General features: G+C 40.9%; 1 protein-coding gene across 50 annotated transcripts; it reads left to right on the forward strand.

Moving 5' to 3' along the window:
* Positions 1-106: 106 nt before the first annotated feature.
* Positions 107-18,122, forward strand: LOC126985054 (histone deacetylase 11-like). 50 transcript variants are annotated; one of them, XM_050839369.1, is made up of 12 exons: positions 107-291; positions 1,176-1,236; positions 1,971-2,109; positions 2,455-2,565; positions 3,977-4,068; positions 4,683-4,890; positions 5,771-5,937; positions 6,633-6,741; positions 7,174-12,896; positions 12,976-13,054; positions 13,134-13,212; positions 13,371-18,122. In XM_050839369.1, exons 1-9 carry the CDS (start codon positions 201-203, stop codon positions 7,327-7,329), a joined length of 1,134 nt encoding a protein of 377 aa, XP_050695326.1. In that variant the 5' UTR covers positions 107-200; the 3' UTR covers positions 7,330-12,896; positions 12,976-13,054; positions 13,134-13,212; positions 13,371-18,122. The 50 variants fall into 50 exon arrangements, with proteins under 50 accessions (XP_050695326.1, XP_050695329.1, XP_050695340.1 ...); XM_050839372.1 differs by lacking the exon at positions 13,134-13,212 and adding an exon at positions 13,292-13,370 and having other exon boundaries at positions 13,450-18,122; XM_050839383.1 differs by lacking the exon at positions 13,134-13,212 and adding an exon at positions 13,292-13,370 and having other exon boundaries at positions 13,529-18,122.
* The last annotated feature ends 757 nt before the right edge of the window (positions 18,123-18,879 follow it).

Here is an 18,879-nt window from a genome sequence, read left to right on the forward strand (position 1 = left end):
TGGGCTTTTTTCTCCCTCAGTTATTTTTTTGCTCGATTCTTTACCGTAAAAATGTAAGTATTGCTGATAATGACCACCATCATCATCGTCATCATCGGCAGTGTTTACATGCTCAGCTGTGCGTGTGGCGGCGAGGGCGTGGCCTACACACCTGCCTCCTGCACACCTGACACACGGACAGGGAGGGCATGGGGTGCTAAATGATAATCGAGCCCCGGGACCAGCCAGCCGTCACGCCCACGCCCACGCCCGCCGCCTGCCACCTCGCCGCGTGTCTGTCCAGCCCCGAGTGTGAGTGTCCTGCGGGTGGGTGGGTGTCCTGAGTCTTGGGTGCAATACTCCCCAAAGCAGTGGTCGCCGTCCCGGGAGGCAGATGTATGAGTACCTACAAGAACTAAATACCTTTTGTTCCCCAAATACAAGTAGAAGTACTACATGAAATTGTGTATTTTGGTATGAATACAAGTATGAGTACATGTACGTGGACCCAAGCCTGATGCCTGGGTGGTGATGCTGGGCATTACTAGAACTTATCAGCTGCGTTGTGACCATGGCCATGCTTAAGTGTATAGGTAGACAGTAAAATAAATAATTATAATTGATAACTATTGGTGTACCCCTTGTCGTCACCTGATCAATCAGGCTGCCTTGAGGAGAGACTCTTCACTGAGCATCAACACCCTCACCCTGTTATAGCTCAGCCACACAGTGTTAGTGTTCACCCCTGCTGTACAGTATCCAGCCCTTAAGACATCTATATAATGCAGTACCACAGTGAAATTTATTGACTTTGGTGTAACAAAACTCACAGAATTTTACATTTCTTTATAGCTTTGTATTTCATCTTTCATGTTCTGCACTAGCTTTGTGGTCCCCTTTTAGTTCAGTGATGCAGTTTTTCCAATAATCATTGTTAGGGAGACCATGACTGATATATATTTGGCATTGTCCTCTAGTAACCTTAACCTCCTCTTTAATTTTGTACATACTGATTTGTCTGTCCTTATTTGTTGTGTGTTGTCACCTCATAAAAATATTAAATGTCATTTTTTTAATCATTGTTTTGAAAACTGACCATTAATTCAAATTTTATATTTTATTCCTGTATTTCAATCTTCTTTTTTTATGACAGTCACATATGTGATGTTCATTGATGATCCATTGTATATTTCCAGTCACAATGGCTTCTGTGAGTCCAGAAGAAACTGTTGAAAATGATGCCATGCCCAAGGAGATGTGAGTGTCCAGCGAACCTTTCAGTAATGGTGGTCCTTTTTTGAAGCTTTGGACTAACATGTACAGATAATGGGAGTTAGTGCAAGACAACACTCCACATATTATTATATTATGTGGAAAATGGCATTTCTGTTTTTTGATAGAGCTAAGATGTCACCTTCACTTGTAGATTCATCCTAACCCCTGTGCTTTTATACATGGTTTTAGTTTAAGCTTAGTTGAATAAACTGTTTAGGTGCCATTTATCCCTCTTTTCTATACAAAAAGGTATTGTCAATTTTAAGTATTCAACAGCCATTAATAGTTATACTGGAAGGGAGGGATGAGTTTGAGACAACCAAAACAAGTAATTTTTAAGAGGAAAAATATTGGTTTATTTGTATATAAATTCATTTAATGAATATTTAATTACCACGTCAGACTAGAAGCCCATGTTCATTGCCTCTCAAAGTCAGCCATTATGTTGCTTGCCTTGCTATCTTTTGTCATTATTTTCATGGTAGTTCCCATGACCACTCCTCAAGCTCAAACCTATGTTGTCCTATCCATAATGTATGAGGAATCCATTATCTTTATTCTTTCATCCCTTTCACTGGTACCTTCTGGAGCAGCCTTCCATTCATTGTATATTTCCTTCCTGATTTTTGCCCTTGGCCAATAACCCTTACTGTAGAAAAGATATTGCGGGTACTTGTGAAATCAGCCACTCATGTCAGTTTTCCAACACTTTTCAGGGCTGCGGAGAGCAAGCTTTACGTTGACGTGGGAGATGACAGTGCCTCCATAATATACAGAGATGAGTATAACATCCACTTGCTGGGAATGGAAAAGCTTCATCCCTTTGATGCCTGCAAATGGGGCAATGTAGTGAAGGTAAGCAAAGATTTGATGAGTAGCAAATGCTCTTGTAAACATGATCCCCTTCCAGTGCCGTGTTCAAATGAGGAATAAATTTAGCTCCCTAGAAAAAACATTAGTAGTAATTTTGGCTTTAAAAATGTAAAAAAAAGATAACTTTTACATAATTATACACAGGAAATCAAAACCATAATTATTTATATATAACAGAATACACACAGACTTATTTTGAAGTTGCATACGATGTTTATGTCTACATGTGGGTGTGTTTGTGTACATACATGCATGTGTATTTGTGTGCACAAGTATTATTTTCTCCTCCAACAGTGACATAAGATGCACTGACATTTTTTTTTTCAGCATTTAAAGAAGAAGCAGTGGGCCAAGGAACTGAAGGTGGTCAGCCCAAATGAAGCCGCAGAGAGTGACCTGAGGCTGGTCCACTCGGCTTCCTATTTACGGAGTCTCAAGGTGTGTGTCTGGGGAAACCATGGACAGTGTGGTTCAGCGTTGAGTGTGTAGAACCCTTCACATGAAACAGAACACCTTTATTAATATCTGCATCACTTACTGGCTGTATTTCTGTCCATTACTGTTACTACTACTACTACTGCCATTACTACTACTACTACTACTACAGTCACCCTTCTGGCGGATGCATGGAGCACTAAATGATGCATTGACGGGAGGGGAGGGAGCAGAGAGGGGAGGGAGGGCAGAGAGGAGGAGGGAGAGGAGGGAGGAGGGAGGAGGGAGAGAGGGAGAGAGAGAGAGAGGGGAGGAGAGAGGGAGGGAGGGAGAGGAGAGAGGAGAGAGAGGGAGAGAGAGAGAGGAGGGAGGGAGAGGGAGAGGAGGGGAAGGGAGAGAGGAGGGAGGAAGGGAGAGGGGAGGGAGGGGAGAGGAGGGGGAAGAGGAGGAGGAGGGAGAGGGAGGAGGAGAGGGAGGGAGGGGGAGAGGAGGAGGGGAGAGGAGGAGAGGAGGGAGGAAGGGGAGAGGGGGAGGGAGGAAGGGAGGGAAAGAGGGAGGGAGAGAGGGAGGGGGAGGGAGGGAGAGAGGGGGAGGGGGAGGAGAGAGGAGGGAGAGGAGGAGAGGAGAGGAGGAGGCAGAGAGGAGGGAGAGAGGAGGAGGGAGGAGAGGAGGCAGGAGGGAGGAGGGAGAGAGAGAGAGGGAGGGAGAGGGAGAGGAGGAGGGAAGGGGAGAGGGGGAGGGAGGGAGGAGGGAGGAGGAGGGAGGGAGGAGGAGAGGGAGGGAGAGGAGGGAGGAGGAGGGAGGGGAGGAGAGAGAGGGAGAGAGGCAGAGGAGGGAGAGAGAGAGAGGAGGGAGGAAGAGAGAGAGGAGAGGAGAGGAGGAGGAGGAGGGAGGGAGGGAGAGGGAGAGAGGGGGAGAGGCGGGGCAATGGGCGTTCCGTTGCTCCCTGAGTGAGTGTTAGACTGTGGACACTGGCTTTTCTCCTATTTCCCCAGCTCTCCATCAGGGCTCAAGCTATTTTCTCGAGATTTCATTATCTAAAATAAAAAAAAAAAAAAAAAAAAAATGCCCGCCACAGCACTGCAGTGTTGCAGTGGCCATTTATTACTTTTTGGGGCACTTTTGCTACTACTTTACTAAATTGGGGTGAGTGTTGATTAGTGTTGATACATATTTGTTGTCTATCTTGTCTTGTTGTCATTTCAGTCATTAAAAAAAAAAAAAAATAATGTTTTATGATATGGCGTGAGGGTGACTCCCAAATGCATATTTTCCCATAGGTTTATATAGTCGCCGTTCATCCGGTTCGGCCAGCGCGGCGCCCGAAAGGAACGATACCCCCTTGACAGCGGGGGATGACTGTACTATCAGATTGAAGTACTCTCTAGAGGTAGACATTTTTTTCTCTTTACAGTGGAGCATCAATGTGGCCAAGATAACAGAGGTGCCACCCGCTGCTCTTGTACCCAACATATTCCTGCAAAAGAGAGTGTTGAGACCATTCAGGTGAGCCGTTTCACTCTTCGGAAGGAGCAAGTTTGCATGATGGTCCGGTAAATTTGGAGTGTTGGAACCAGAAGTCGTGGGAGATCTACAGTATTTTTTAGGCTATACAAAGTAAGCTTTTCAAGTGGCCAAAATTTTGAGGAGCCATTACAAGTTATGAGTTGTTAGTTCATAAGGCACAGATAGGTAGGTGGAGTGTGTAGTAGTATATGTGGTGCAATGTGCTAATCAGTCCCTGGCACAATGCTTAACCCGGTAGCAGGGCCGGGCCAAATTTGTCCCTTTACCTTGTAGCAGCGATGGACCAAATTTGTGCCATGATATAAACCCCTCAAAAATAGATGATGCATAAACTGATCACAAATGCTTTGATATATTTTATGAAATGGTTTGTGTGAGTGATGATTTTTTCTAATTTTTCTCGCTTAGAGGGACCATTAAGAAACATGATCCCCGCTGCTACGGGGTTAATCACTCACAAACATCCTGACCTTACCTAAGCATACTATTATATACATGTACATATATCATTACACATTCCACTTACCTCTTTGTGCCTTATAAGGGGAACCAAGGTATCTATCAGTGCCCTGCAAATGTATACTACCCCCTAGGTACCAGACGGGAGGCAGTGTGCTGGCGGGGAAGCTGGCCATGGAGCGGGGCTGGGCCATCAACATCGGGGGCGGCTTCCACCACTGCTGGGGGAACAAGGGAGGCGGCTTCTGTGCCTACGCCGACATCACCCTCGCCATCCACTTCATCTTCAACCACTACCCCTCGGTGGAGCGCATCATGATCATAGACCTCGACGCCCACCAGGTATGTGCAGAGGAACAAGCGAAGGGAAATGAGGGAGCCAGAATAAACTTTTTTTTATTTTTTACAGCAACTCAAGTAGCTCAAGGGTAAAGGAAGACATAAAACCAATAAAACCCGCTAAGCACTGCTCCTGTAAATGAAAAATAGAAAGCCACTCACTCACTTCGCAGGTTTTTTTGTAATTTAATGTTTTTTGCCCTTGAGCTGCCTTCCTTGCTTGAAAAAAATAAAAAACTTCTCTCACGGGCTTCTTCCTTACCTGTTGCATGTTGTAAATATACATATAAACTGCCTCTGTCATCTACACAGTAATTGACTGCTCTTTCGTCCACTTCTTCGGATTCTTTACGGGAGCAGCGAGGAGCAGGCTTTTTTTTTATTGTTTCCTTTTTTTGTGCCCTTGTGTTGTCTCCCTTGCTGTAAAAAAAAAAAGGGCAGCACAGTTTCATGTTATTAGGATGATCAACCTTGCTATAGTTGTAACAGATCACTTCTCTCAATAAATGACATACGTACTTTTGAAGCTCATTTGTGTGACCATTCGTGCTAAAGTCATGTTCTGTGTTGCTGCTTCACCTAAGAGTGGTAGTTTTGCGTGTATTTATCTGGTTTTATTTACCTAGTTATTGTGTAGGTGTGGGCTGTGCATGTGTGTTTAATTACAGTCATTGTGTACTGTCTGGTTTTATTTACCTAGTCTTGTGTAGGTGTGGGTTCTGCATGTGTGTGTTTAATCACAGTAATACACATATCTACATCAGATGTTTGTGTGCATATATATTCTAAACATTATGTCGCTTTTAGATTCTATGTAGTAAGATGCATAGTTATGTCGTACTGCATATATGTGTGTTTGATCTCTAGACTTTGGTTTTATCAGGGAAATGGCCATGAGAGAGACTTCATGGGCAGGAAGGATGTCTACATCCTTGACATCTACAACAAGTACATTTACCCCAATGACACGTACGCCAAGAAGGCCATTCGCCGCAGGGTGGAGCTCTTCGCCTACACCCAGGATGAAGAGTACCTGGAGAAGGTGAACACGTAAGTGGGTTCCCATTTTCCTTACCTCCATGTCATTGTTATTCCTGTGTGATGTTTATACTGACGATATCACAGACGGGATCAAGGCACCTCTGAAACCAAATTTACTCACCTCTTTCAATATCTATTCTTTTTACAGGAGCAGCATTTTTGTGGCCACTTTTCTGTATTTTTATTTAGCCCTTGGTGTTGTCTCTGCACTGTAAATGAAAAGAAAGAAAGACTAGGAATTATAACATCAGTGCTTTTGTTAGATATATGTATAATTCATGTGAAAGTAGTTAATGGATGAAGCGATTTAAATATCCCTCACCCCCAGAAATAAACAGGGTCCAATAACCAAATCAGGATCTCCAACATTCATTCATTTGTTGGCAGTCACAAGGCCCACCTTCAGTAAAATTACCTTAAAAAATCCACACATTTTGAATAATCCTGCTAACAAACAAAGAAACAATGCCTAACCCAACACCTAACCTTGCTGAGAAAATATAATTGTGATGTTACGTTACTTATCTGAATAACAAGAAGAGGTGTACCTGAACAAGAACTAGAGAAGTGGCAGAGTTGCTGAAATGTATCTCTGTAGTCTGCAGAAAATGTTATGATCAGGTTGAAAAACATCCCCTAGTTCACTACATTTCCTTAGCCATTTTGAAGTTGCTAGCAAAGTTTTACCGTTATTATTTTTGCAGCCATGTTGAGGGAGCCCTTAACGAGTTCAATCCCCAAGTGGTGATCTACAACGCGGGGACGGACATCATGGAGGGTGACAGCCTCGGCCTTCTCTCAGTCACAAAGCAGGTAACTATGTCTGCCTCTCTAGTTTATAATAATGTTCGCCCAGTACGTAATGTTGTGAACCTGCCCTGTTTCTGCTACCTCGTCTTTTTTCCTCCAGAGTTTTGAAGTTTATTTTATACTTATTTCTGTTTTGTTGATTTTCCCCTCTCCAGGTTCTCAAAGTTAAGGTCATTTATATTTATTATTCACTGAAGTTGATGTCATGTTTATTTATTATTTACTGAAGTGAATGTCATGTATATTTATTATTGAAGTTATTGGCATGTTTAGCTATTATTTCTGCTACCTTCCTCCTCCAGCAAAACTGACTGACTGAATTTTGGACCGTCTATATATATTTCCACCTCCATCTAAGGGTTAACAGTGCCTATACCCCGAACTAGCATTACCCACAATCATGCCTAATTCTCCTACCTTCCTTTCTCCCTGCAGGGCATCATTCAGAGGGACGAGATAGTGTTCCAGAAGGTCACCCAGCGGCAGGTTCCCATCGTCATGCTCACCAGCGGCGGCTACCAGCGCTCCACCGCCGCTGTTATCGCCGACTCCATATGGAACCTCAGCAAGAAGTCACTCATTAGTATGTGATTCCTGTAGTGTGGCCTTCAGTGTTTTGTGAGTGTGTGGTTCTGTGTGTGTAAATGTGTGTGTGGGTGCGTGCATGCTTGTGTGTGTGTGTGGGTGCGTGCGTATGTTCATGTGTGTATGTGTGAAAGAGAGAGAGTGTGAGACGCACCAGATCAGATAATTTTATGCTTTTCTGGGATTGTTTTGACTACTTATGTAATATCAAAGTTTTTAAGCTTGTTTTACATTTGCATAACTTAATGTTTATTGGTTAATGTTTAGGTTAATTTTGATAATATCTTCAACTGAGAGCTTTAATATCGTCCAACCCCACCATAGGGAATAAATGGACGTTAAACGATGATGATGATGATGATGATGATGAGAGCTTTAATATGTACCGAGTGAGCCACGGAAAGTCTCACTTCCTGGCTATAGAATACAGAATTTCATTATATGTAAAAGGAATCTGATACTCATTTTAGAGAAATACTTGTTCTCTTAACTAACAAACTAAACTTCTACTAGTGCTTGTATACATTAGTTTGTTAAGTTTGTATATGTTTTATCTTTTTTTTCAGGAAGGATTAAAAACATGTATGATAGAATGCTTTGTTAGTGGATAAAAAAGCTTTATTAGGCGATATGACTTTGGGGTATTGTCAAAACTGTGATTGTTTTATATTTCTCGTTTTGCTTTTGTTTCGTTTGTTCATTTGGCCCAACAGCCTGGTAACAGGTCTCCTCTTGGGAAGAACAGGAGACCATAAATGAAACATGGCATCTTAGCCCCAGATAGTTAAGTAAATAAGTAGATAGATAGACAAATATATAATACTGAATCTCAAACTTATATTTACACAAGAATCTCACACAACTACTTAATGTTGAGATGCTTGTTCTCTTAACTGAAGTTCATAACTGAAGAGTATATGAAGTTAATTATAATTCCCTCCTGCTCCCTCCCACCTAGTCTGATTGGTGAAAATTAGGTGAGGGAAAGGGTTAAACTTGGTATTCATTCATGTCTGATCCTTGTCTGTATCTGCGGCGGTATGGGTGTCCATGGCAGAGTTTTAACATTCATCAAATATTGTTTTTAGGCTCTTACTAAACATTTGAGGCAGGCTGATATTAACCCAGTAGCAGCGACGGGCCAAATTTGTGCCATGATGTAAACCCAAAAAAATAGATGATACATAATCTGATCAGAAATGGTTTGATATATATTATGAAATGGTTTGTGTGAGGGGTGATTTTTTCTCATTTTTCTCGCTTGGAGGGACCATTAAGAAACACGATCCCTGCTGCTACCGGGTTAAAAGGAAGAAAAGTATTACAATTACTGTCATAGCCATAGACACAGTAGGATCAATAGGAGCTGTTCAGCCACTTCCCATGTGTTCCATCTTTCGTGGACATGGATATGGATGCAGACACAGACACTGATCATGGACAAGAGAGGCGCTTGGAATAGAAAGGACAAATTATCCACAAAAAGGCAACAGGATTTTAGGTCCCACCATAACCCCACTAATTTCTTCTATGTCAAGAGGTGTTGGGTTCATCTCTTTCTTAGTGGAAAGAGGAGGTAAAGAAGGCAAGGTTTTTTGGCTTTCCCAACTCTGATGTGAGGTAGCACGCAACGTTGCCAGATTGTCGTACTCAGCCTCTTATATTTACCGACTTCCGAGCCAAAAACTGTCTCATGGACCCCGATAAGGAGATTCACTTATAATTATCATTAAAATCGTTAATTCCTGATGTTTCTTGGCAATAGTTAGGCGTCAGAAACCGGTAAATACTATGCTCTGAGTACGATAATCTGGCAACAGTGGTACCACATTTAGAAATGGAGTTTTCTCAATACTTACCTTTGACGAGTTCACCCTTTCTATTCTCAACCTCTCCAATGGATGCCCGGCCTTAGCCATCAAACTACTGTAAGGACACTGTAGAAATAGGTAACTGGGTTTTGTGTATAGCATGTAGCACACCTCAGCATGCCTGATTTTGTACCTGAGCTATATTAGTCTTTGGGATGTTTCCACAGCATCAGATATGGGCTCTTTCCTACCTTAATAGTTGTTATCTGCAAGCCTTATTAGTTTCTTAAGATATTCTCAACAAGAGGTTTGGGAATGTGCTCCTGTATAAAACAAAAAGGCTGTTTATTATGATTGTTTATGTTGTTATAGTTTTTATTAAGAATTCCATTATTAGTTTGACATTTTATTTGCGAGTTGTATAGATTTTTATTTTATCTACTTTTCTTTACTCTCCTCTCCTCTCCTCCCCCCCTTTTTCTCCTCTCCTTTCCTACCCCCTTCTCTCCTCTTCTTTCCTCTCCTCTCCCCGTTCGATTCCCGGACAGCTTTTCCAATACCCTACGCCCCTGTCCACCCAGCAGTGAATGGGTACCAGGTATTAATCGGGGGTTGTGTCCCATCTCCTCGGATCTGTTCCCTTCTCCTATGATTCCTTGCCCTTCTATCTCTCCGGCATATGACCACAGATGTTGCGCCAACTAAACAAAACTTTCCAACTACTTTTCTCCTCTCCCCTCCTCTCCTTTCCTGTCCTCTCTTCTCCTTCCTCCCTTCTCTCTTTCTATAAAATAACAGCTTGAAAAAGAAGGCAGCTTATTGGGATAAATGGTCTGTAGGTTTATATTTTGTTTACTCAGTGTGTTCACTACGCTCCCTTCATGTCCTCTGTGTTGTTGTCATTATTCAACATCATGATTAAGCCATTTAGAACCACAAGGCAGCAAGCACCTTTTTTTTATTTAATTGAGGAATCTACTGCAAAGGTTTGGTTCATATATACATCTTAAAAATTATTGTTATGTCATGCAGTTTTAGAGCCCCTAGATCACATCACCACAAGACAGAGAACCCTTGATAGAACCTGTCGCTGGTAGATCTCCATTCTGGCTGTGGTGGCGTTTACAGCCTCATGATTCCGTTGGGGTTAGTAACTCTACACAGATACCTGGCCTTCCCTCACAGAGCCATATCTTTTTTTAGACACTTTCACAAAGCATAAAATCACAAGGAATGGACGTATGTAATTAAGTCTAAGAAGAAAACACGAAGCCAAGAGGAAGGAGTGTTATATGATGTTTTTATGGATATTTTGGCCTCATGTCCATAGCTTTGGTTGCAGGATTAGGGTCTCTTCATCAAAATGTGTGCACCATTCCATTTAGGGCTCATGTCAGGTTAAATAACTTGCTCCGGGAAACTGACGTGAGGTATATGTATAACTGAGGTGAGGTCTGTCTTTGCCCCATATTTTTCCTTATTTTCTTCCTGTCTCAGTCTCCTCCTTATCTTCTTTTTCTTCCCCTTAAGCATGTTCGTAGCTAACAAGAATGAACTACACATTGTCAAGGTGAAGCATCTTGACCAGTTTACATTTTGACGGTACAGGTAGCTCTTGTTTCACACGAGAGTTGCATTCCTGAAGAGGTAGCATAGAGTTAATTTTGTGGATTCTAAAAAAATGTCCATAAGAAGACATTTTGATCTGTGTTTGTTTAGGCAAGACATGTGGAGTAAAACGTTAATTTAATTCTTTACTTTCTTCTTTGTCTTGAAAGCTTTTTATCCGTGTTACGTATAGGGTCACTGTTTTGAGGTTGTGGCTTGGGGGTTAACATCATGCGGCAATACTGGGCTTTAAACTGAGTCACCCAGGCTCTTAACTTGATGCTCTAAGCCACTAAATCACATTACGTTCTTAAAAAATATTCATAACTTATATCTAGTGTAAAATGAGGGGTACCTGCACTTCACATTCTTATCCCAGCTCAGTTTTTCTGTATTTTTTCTTACATGAATACTTAGTGGAACAGCGCCCACAAATTTACTGTCACACCCTAATATGTTAATAAGGTAGCGAACACTAGAGAGGAAGTGAAGTATTTCTGTTCCTGAGAAGCTTATTCTTTTAAGAGAGTTTTGTGGACACTAGAAACAGTACATTGTGTTTACTGTGTGTTGTCAGGTCAGAGTTGATCCCCAATTTCATATTTTTAATGGAGGAACACATTTTAACCCCCAGGAAAGTATAAGTAGTAATAGTAGTTGTAGCTGCAGTAGTAGTAGTAATAGCAGTATATTGGTAATAGGAGTAGTAGTAGTAGTAGTAGTAGTAGTAGAAGCAATAGTAGTAGTAGCAATAGCAAGAATGGCACTTCAAAAAAAAAAAATAATAATAATACCCAGGCCACTAATGGACTAGGGCTGACCAACAGACCCCATCAGGAAACCCTACTGGCATTTTGGGGTGAAAAAAAAGTAGTAGTAGTAGTAGTAGTAGTGGTAGGAGGAGGAAGAGGACCCCCCCGAAAATTAGTATTCATGCGAGACTCAACTTCACAAATTTGGTCTTAAAATATTTGTGGTCCGCTGATCAACCTAAAAAATAGATGGACCCATATGTTGTTTTTGGAGACTACTAAACAAAGATTTGGAGTGTGTTTGGGCAGCGTTAACTTCATTCTCTCTGGCCCTGGAAGCGGCTAACTAATGCTCATAACCAAAGTTGCCAAGTTATCGTACTTTGAACATTGCATTTATCAGTTTTAGGTCTCAAAAAAACACACACACAAAAAAAGTTCCCTCATAAATAACGATAGTCTTAAAAAGTTATCGTTTAAAGCGTTAAATATTGATGGTTTTCTTTCTTTTTGCAATAGTTAAATAGATAGTTTTTTTTTTTACCTGTCTCCTTTGTTGTAAAAAAAAAAAATGCAAAGCGATGAGTATGTTAATTTGGCAACACCGCTCATAACTTTGCCTCACAACTGTACAAAACTAGCTAAGGGTAGAGTAGAATATATATAGCTGGTTGTGGTGCTCTTAGGCTCTGTAGCTCTCGATCTTGTAGGATTTCAAACTGCATTCATATGATTTCTAAAAGACTTGCATATGAAGTGTGTGATATCTTCTATAATTTGTATATTTTTATTCTTAAATCAAAGTGAAATAGCATCAGGCTGTTTTAAGTGAGATTTCCTTATAGTACAATTAAATCTGTAATCTTAGCATTGTTGAGAATATTTTTACATTAATTTTTAAAAGGTATACCAGAGTGATTTATGTAAATATCTGATAACAGAGTCTATACATATATTTTAAATGACATTACTTTGACCTAAGTTGTGATTGAATGAAATCCTACTCTGATTCTTCCAGTCTCGTAAACTATTACCTTTAAGCAAGCTAGTGCAGACCATACTTTGCAGTGTTGTTGGCAGGAAGTACAAGGCTGCCGCAGAGGCTTGTGGAGGATGATAGGGTGTCTAGGAGGGGGGTGTTGGAAGCAAGTATAAGCAGGTTTTGGTTGTGGTCTCAGAGATGGCAAGAGGATGATAGGGTGTCTAGGAGGGGTGTGTTGGATGCAAATGTAAGCAGGAGTAAGGTTATGGTCTGAGAGATGGCAAGAGGATGATAGGGTGTCTAGGAGGGGTGTGTTGGAAGCATATGTAAGCAGGAGTAAGGTTATGGTCTGAGAGATGGCAAGAGGATGATAGGGTGTCTAGGAGGGGTGTGTTGGATGCAAATGCAGGCAGGAGTAAGGTTATGGTCTGAGAGATGGCAAGAGGATGATAGGGTGTCTAGGAGGGGTGTGTTGGATGCAAATGTAAGCAGGAGTAAGGTTATGGTCTGAGAGATGGCAAGAGGATGATAGGGTGTCCAGGAGGGGTGTGTTGGAAGCATATGTAAGCAGGAGTAAGGTTATGGTCTGAGAGATGGCAAGAGGATGATAGGGTGTCTAGGAGGGGTGTGTTGGAAGCATATGTAAGCAGGAGTAAGGTTATGGTCTGAGAGATGGCAAGAGGATGATAGAGTGTCCAGGACGGGAGTGTTGGAAGCATATGTAAGCAGGAGTAAGGTTATGGTCTGAGAGATGGCAAGAGGATGATAGAGTGTCTCGGAGGGGTGCGTTGAAAGCATATGTAAGCAGGAGTAAGGATATGGTCTCAGAGATGGCAAGAGGATGATAGGGTGTCTAGGAGGGGTGTGTTGGAAGCATATGTAAGCAGGAGTAAGGTTATGGTCTGAGAGATGGCAAGAGGATGATAGAGTGTCTCGGAGGGGTGTGTTGGAAGCATATGTAAGCAGGAGTAAGGTTATGGTCTGAGAGATGGCAAGAGGATGATAGGGTGTCTAGGAGGGGTGTGTTGGAAGCAAGCATAAGCAGGTGTAAGGTTATGGTCTCAGAGATGGCAAGAGAGTAGGTCATTGAATTGGCTAAGCTATAAAAATTTAGTGCAGAAAGCATGACAGTGTAAGATATGGTTTGGGGAAGAGAAGATGGAGTAAGGTATGGAATTTAAGTACTTTGGGATGGTTTAGAATGTCTTTTAAGGAGGTATGAGATGTAATAGGGGAGTTATGAAAGTAAGAACTGTGAGCATGTGGGTAAAGAAGGGTTAAGAAATAGCGTTATCCTTCTAACTCTGTCATATGTATCAGAGACATGGATGTGGAATGTAGCACAGCAGTCACAATTATGTCCTACGGAAATGAGGTATTGTACAGAAGAGGTGCATTTGATTTGATGGAGAAAGTAATGAAGATGTGTATGGGAATAATAGCATGCGTATAGCAACAAAGGGATGAGATTGTGGAGTGGTTGGATAGATGAACCATGATGCTTTTAGTTTGAACATGTGATAAAAATGAATGAGGATGCCTTTGTGAAGAGAGTGAATGTAGGCAGGATTGAGGGGGGAAGGAAACAGGGGAAGACCACCAGCGAAATGGATGCATAGAGTAAACTAGTATTGGAGCGAGTGAGCTGGCAGGTGAGGAGTTGAATGTTCTGAGAGGGAGTGTTGAAGCAGGGAAAGTTAGAGATGCTTCTGCCTTGGCCACCCTTAAGAAACATTTTCACGAGGGGACAGGGCTCGCAGATATAGACACATAGAGGTTAGGGAGTTAGGAAGTTACAAAGGTCATTAGTATTGGAAAGTATCTTTAAAACTGGCTTTAAAATCAAGAAGGTAGCTGCTCATGTTGTGTACTTAGGATGTAGTGCTATTCACATTCAAGCTGTATAAATGTTAATTTAGCAGTATGTGTTTGAGATGCACATTCACGAAAGAGAGAATCCTCTCGTCTTTCAAAGCAGGTTCCCTCTTGGTGAACTGTGAGGGGACACACTGCTGTTGTTTGTGAGTGTACAGCTTTATCATTCCTCCAAGGTGGTCAAGCAATGCATATCCTTGTATATCATCAGAACACAGAAGTGCACTACGAGTTGCATTATAGTTTCATGAGCTTATTTACTCATATACAATTAGATTAACATGGAGCTTTTGTTGGTAATTTTTGCAGTCTGTGCATAATTCTTAATCTACTTGTAGTGTAGCTGACTTGCCTGATGGGCGAGCCTCCCATAACTCACTCTGCGAGTGGGGTACCTCTTTGGCTGACTGGTTAAGGAGTGGCTTTCCCATCTTGCTGGTTCCTTGTCTGGATTAAATTCTTGTGTGTTTCGTTACGTGCGGTGGTCATGTGGAGGTCTAGCAAAAGAGGAAATTCAGGGCATTTCATACTCATTATTTTAAAGTAATAACACATAATTAGTAACACTTGGAAGAACTCTGCTGGGGTGAATTTTTCAATTCAGTAACTTATGTAGTAAAATAAAGCATACTGAATCACATCAGTACCATACACCCACACACCCACACACTCATGTACACACTCACAGACACACACATGCACACAACAATGAGCTCGCTCTGCATATACATAGTGCCTAAATAACCTCAGTTCATAGATACCAGATAGTATAATGAAAAATCAAAGAGGTCTGATTCAGCATTAATCTCTTCAAGTTATGTATGTTACAGCTCTAGATAAAGCAGTTTAATTCACTATTGGATGATGAAGCTGTTGAATTCTTTACATTCCCTAAGTGCATATAGACATACAGGCTAGTTGTATGTTCCTATGGCCAGTATCTGTGAAAATTACAGAAGCTACAAAACATCAAATATTCCACAGAAACAAGTTTTTTTTATAGTGGTAATTTATTAGGTCTCATGCAGGGGTCCCCCTAAGGTGCACTCTAAATACTCCTTGGGTGTCTTCAGGTGGAAAATAGGCATCAGATAGGGAGACAAAACACATTGTTGACAAACAGTTAAAACACTAAGGATAATTTTAAAAGTAATAACATTTAACTGATTCTTGTACTGAAAATTTCAGGCTCCTCTTATGAAGAGGAAGTACTAAACAATTCTTTGATAGCTATTCCAAATTCATCATTCTCTCCACATTATGTACATTTAAACTTAGTCCATTGTGTACACACGGTAGCAATTCAGTCATCCGGTTTTATCTTCACCCAGCAGCTCTGTTCCCCTGCTGAATAAAAAGTTAAGTGAATGGGAAATTTGATCAAAGTCCAGACAACTGAAAACCATCCTTATCATGTACTTTGGTACACAAAGATTTCATAAGGAGACCGTGAAGGTATCTCCTAAACAGCAGACTGAAGATCCTGATTTTAAGTGATTCAGACAACATTAGTCTGCTGGAGACTGGCACGTGGCCAAGGAACAACAGTCTGGTGAAATGCCGGTCTGCTGACTTTTTAGAAGGGTTGAGCTACTCGTAAGATAGATCATGTGGGTTGATTGAGTTGCTGCTATATTCTTAGTTATAGTTAAAAATCAAAAGTTTACATGAAAACTGTTGAATTGGGTTCTAGGTATATGATGTGTGTAGTGGGTATTTATGTACCTGTAAAGTTACATTTGCACTGTGCACTAGGCCTTAGTCACCATCCTGACACCTAGATGTTAAGTTATATATATACACACACACACACACACACACACACACACGCACACTACAGTTAACTATATATAATTACGACATTCAGCCCCAGAATGAAGTAACGCTGGACATTACATTTTTCTCAGCAGTAACAGAAGATGATATTAAAGAGACACTGAAAAATATTAAAAAAAGGAGGAAAGCTCTCAGAAAAGATATCATTAGGGGAGATCTTATAAAGGACGCAGAGAAATGCTTTTGGTAATATATGAAAACTTTTCAGTCTTGAAAGAGGAAAATTCTAAGTCTATAGAAATAGTCCTAATCATTATATATATAAAAGGAAGAAATTGTTGTCCTATCAGTGTAATAAGTTATCTACAAACTATTCACAAAAATAATCCCAAGCTGGATCTCGGACACATTTTATCCTAACTAGTCCAGGGCACAAGCCGGCTCTCAAAGTGTGTCCTCAACCATGAGTCACAAAGGAGTGCAGAAGGCCTCTTTGTTTGGCATTCATTGAGAAGTGTTTGCTGTGGCTGTAATGCACAAGAGTTGCTTAGTGTTAATCATTCACAAAGTTCCCTGAAATGACAGATCAACTGGAATATGTTTGCTGTGTTTGCTGTGGCTGTAATGCACAAGAGTTGCTTAGTGTTAATCATTCACAAAGTTCCCTGAAATGACAGATCAACTGGAATATAAATTACTGGAATCATCAACTCGTACGTTCAATAATCCTGAGTATGTATTCATGTCAGGAGTTGGTTATTGCCTCCTCCACGACCTGCACATGGGTAGAAAAGTTCATTATCAGTCCAGGGGAATAAGCATATTGCCGAGTTTCAGTCTTACAGACCCTCACCTGCTTGTGTGAAACTCTGCCTCAGTAATAAGTAATCCTGAATGAGCATTTAAAGTTCAAGGTGAAATTCTTTATTCCCCTGCAGGAGTAACGGATTGGACTCTGTAGAGGAAGCAGGCAAGCAGCTATAAGTTATCTGATATTCATCTATAATCTGTCGCCACACTGTTATTCAAGGCTTATTCAGCAATTTCTCAAAGTCAGACATAAAAGGACTCTGCACCAGCCATGGTTGTCCTTTTATTAATATTTACATCAACTGCAGTATAGAATTTCCATCACATAGCTATTTAATAAACTTTTAAGGGATAGTAACACTAGAAAATCTTTATGGTACACATCATTAACTTCCACTTGGCACCAATTGACTTGTCTTCATATCTGTGTAATGTTATGTCCATCTTTAGGACTTGGATTTTCCCTTGGACCTTCATTATTAGGGAGGTTATTCAGATGTTCTGGAGATGCTTCTCAATTCGAAGCTTGAAACAAATTGTGTTCAAGTCAATGTTTATGTGATTGTGCTTCATGGAAGTTTGTACTCTCTACAGAAACCATGTTCATGTGACACTGTCCCAATGTATTCACCACTCTGTAAAGTTTGTCTTGTTGATTGTATTAGATTCTATTATGTATCACAGATTGCAAAATAGGAAAGTCAGTTGCTGAAGCAAGAGGTCCCAAAATAACTACCATGCACATTCACATTCTTGTTGATAAGAGCAAGTGTTATGGGCTGAAGAATTAACCTGAAACTCTTGGAGGAGGTCATCACTTGGTCTTGCCAGTGGTCTGTAAGGCACACACTTGGCATCAGAACCATCTTTAGAAGTTGCAGTTAGTGGCAAAAGTCTGGTGTGAATAAGTAAACTTCCTCTTGTGCCAAATATATATTCACTTTGTAGAAGAGAATGATTAGGTCACTAGGTATTACTGTACTTCAGAATGGTGTAAGGCACTTAGCTCTCATCCACAACTAGATTCAAAATAAAACTTAGGTGCCTTTTTTCCTAGAACACCTTACTATGATAGAATTCCAAAAATCAAATCACATTAAGTAGATGACTTATGCGAAGCGGTCATGTATAGCTCATGCAGGAAAGTTTTATAAAAAGATTAACTAATAAAAGTCTTTATTACTTGTTTGCTTCTTATTATTCATTTCAGTAATCATGATCGAGTGTCTATTTAATAAACAAAGTCAGTCTTTTGGCAACAGTGATTTGATTCAAGTCTCCACTGCTGTACCAAGAGCTGCATTTATTAATCAAGTTTGTAAACATAATTTCTATTTACAAATAAAATATGAGTAGTTACAAATCATTCGATGGTGAGGAAAAGCATTAGACATTGGTAGCCATTCTCATCCTCAGCTCTTTCTCTGATGCTAAAAGTATTTCCAAACCACTAGTGAAACAAGAGATCAGACTGGTAAGTTGGCAAATGTTCAATCTCATCTTATTTAAGCCCGACAAAAAGCCACATGACGTGATTTATTAGATTTAACACCTTGTTCTGCCGATTATATGTGAGCTGATGCACTTCTGCCGAAACCAGAAATGTGTGAAATGGTGAAAAAATTAGCATGCCGAGCTATGAATCCCTGAGCTTGAGTTCGAATCCCAATCCGGGCAGCAGCCTATATATACCTATACCTCGCAACCCACTCGTCTGTTCTTGCTTCTTTTGGGGCTGCCATCGCTCAATAGATGATACTACTACAAGAAATCTAGAGGTCACACATGGGTAACGATGGCAGACGGTAGGCAACTCTAAAATCTATTCCTTTTAATTGGGTTCACGGTGGTTCGAGGGGTGAATGAATGAAGCTGAGGCAAAACACGTGGGAGTGAGGTGGGAGGACTGAAATAGAGAGAGAGGAGGTAGTATTAGGTCTGA

This window comes from Eriocheir sinensis, chromosome 58 (genome assembly GCF_024679095.1).
Source record: "Eriocheir sinensis breed Jianghai 21 chromosome 58, ASM2467909v1, whole genome shotgun sequence".
In the NCBI taxonomy this organism is placed as follows: domain Eukaryota; kingdom Metazoa; phylum Arthropoda; class Malacostraca; order Decapoda; family Varunidae; genus Eriocheir; species Eriocheir sinensis.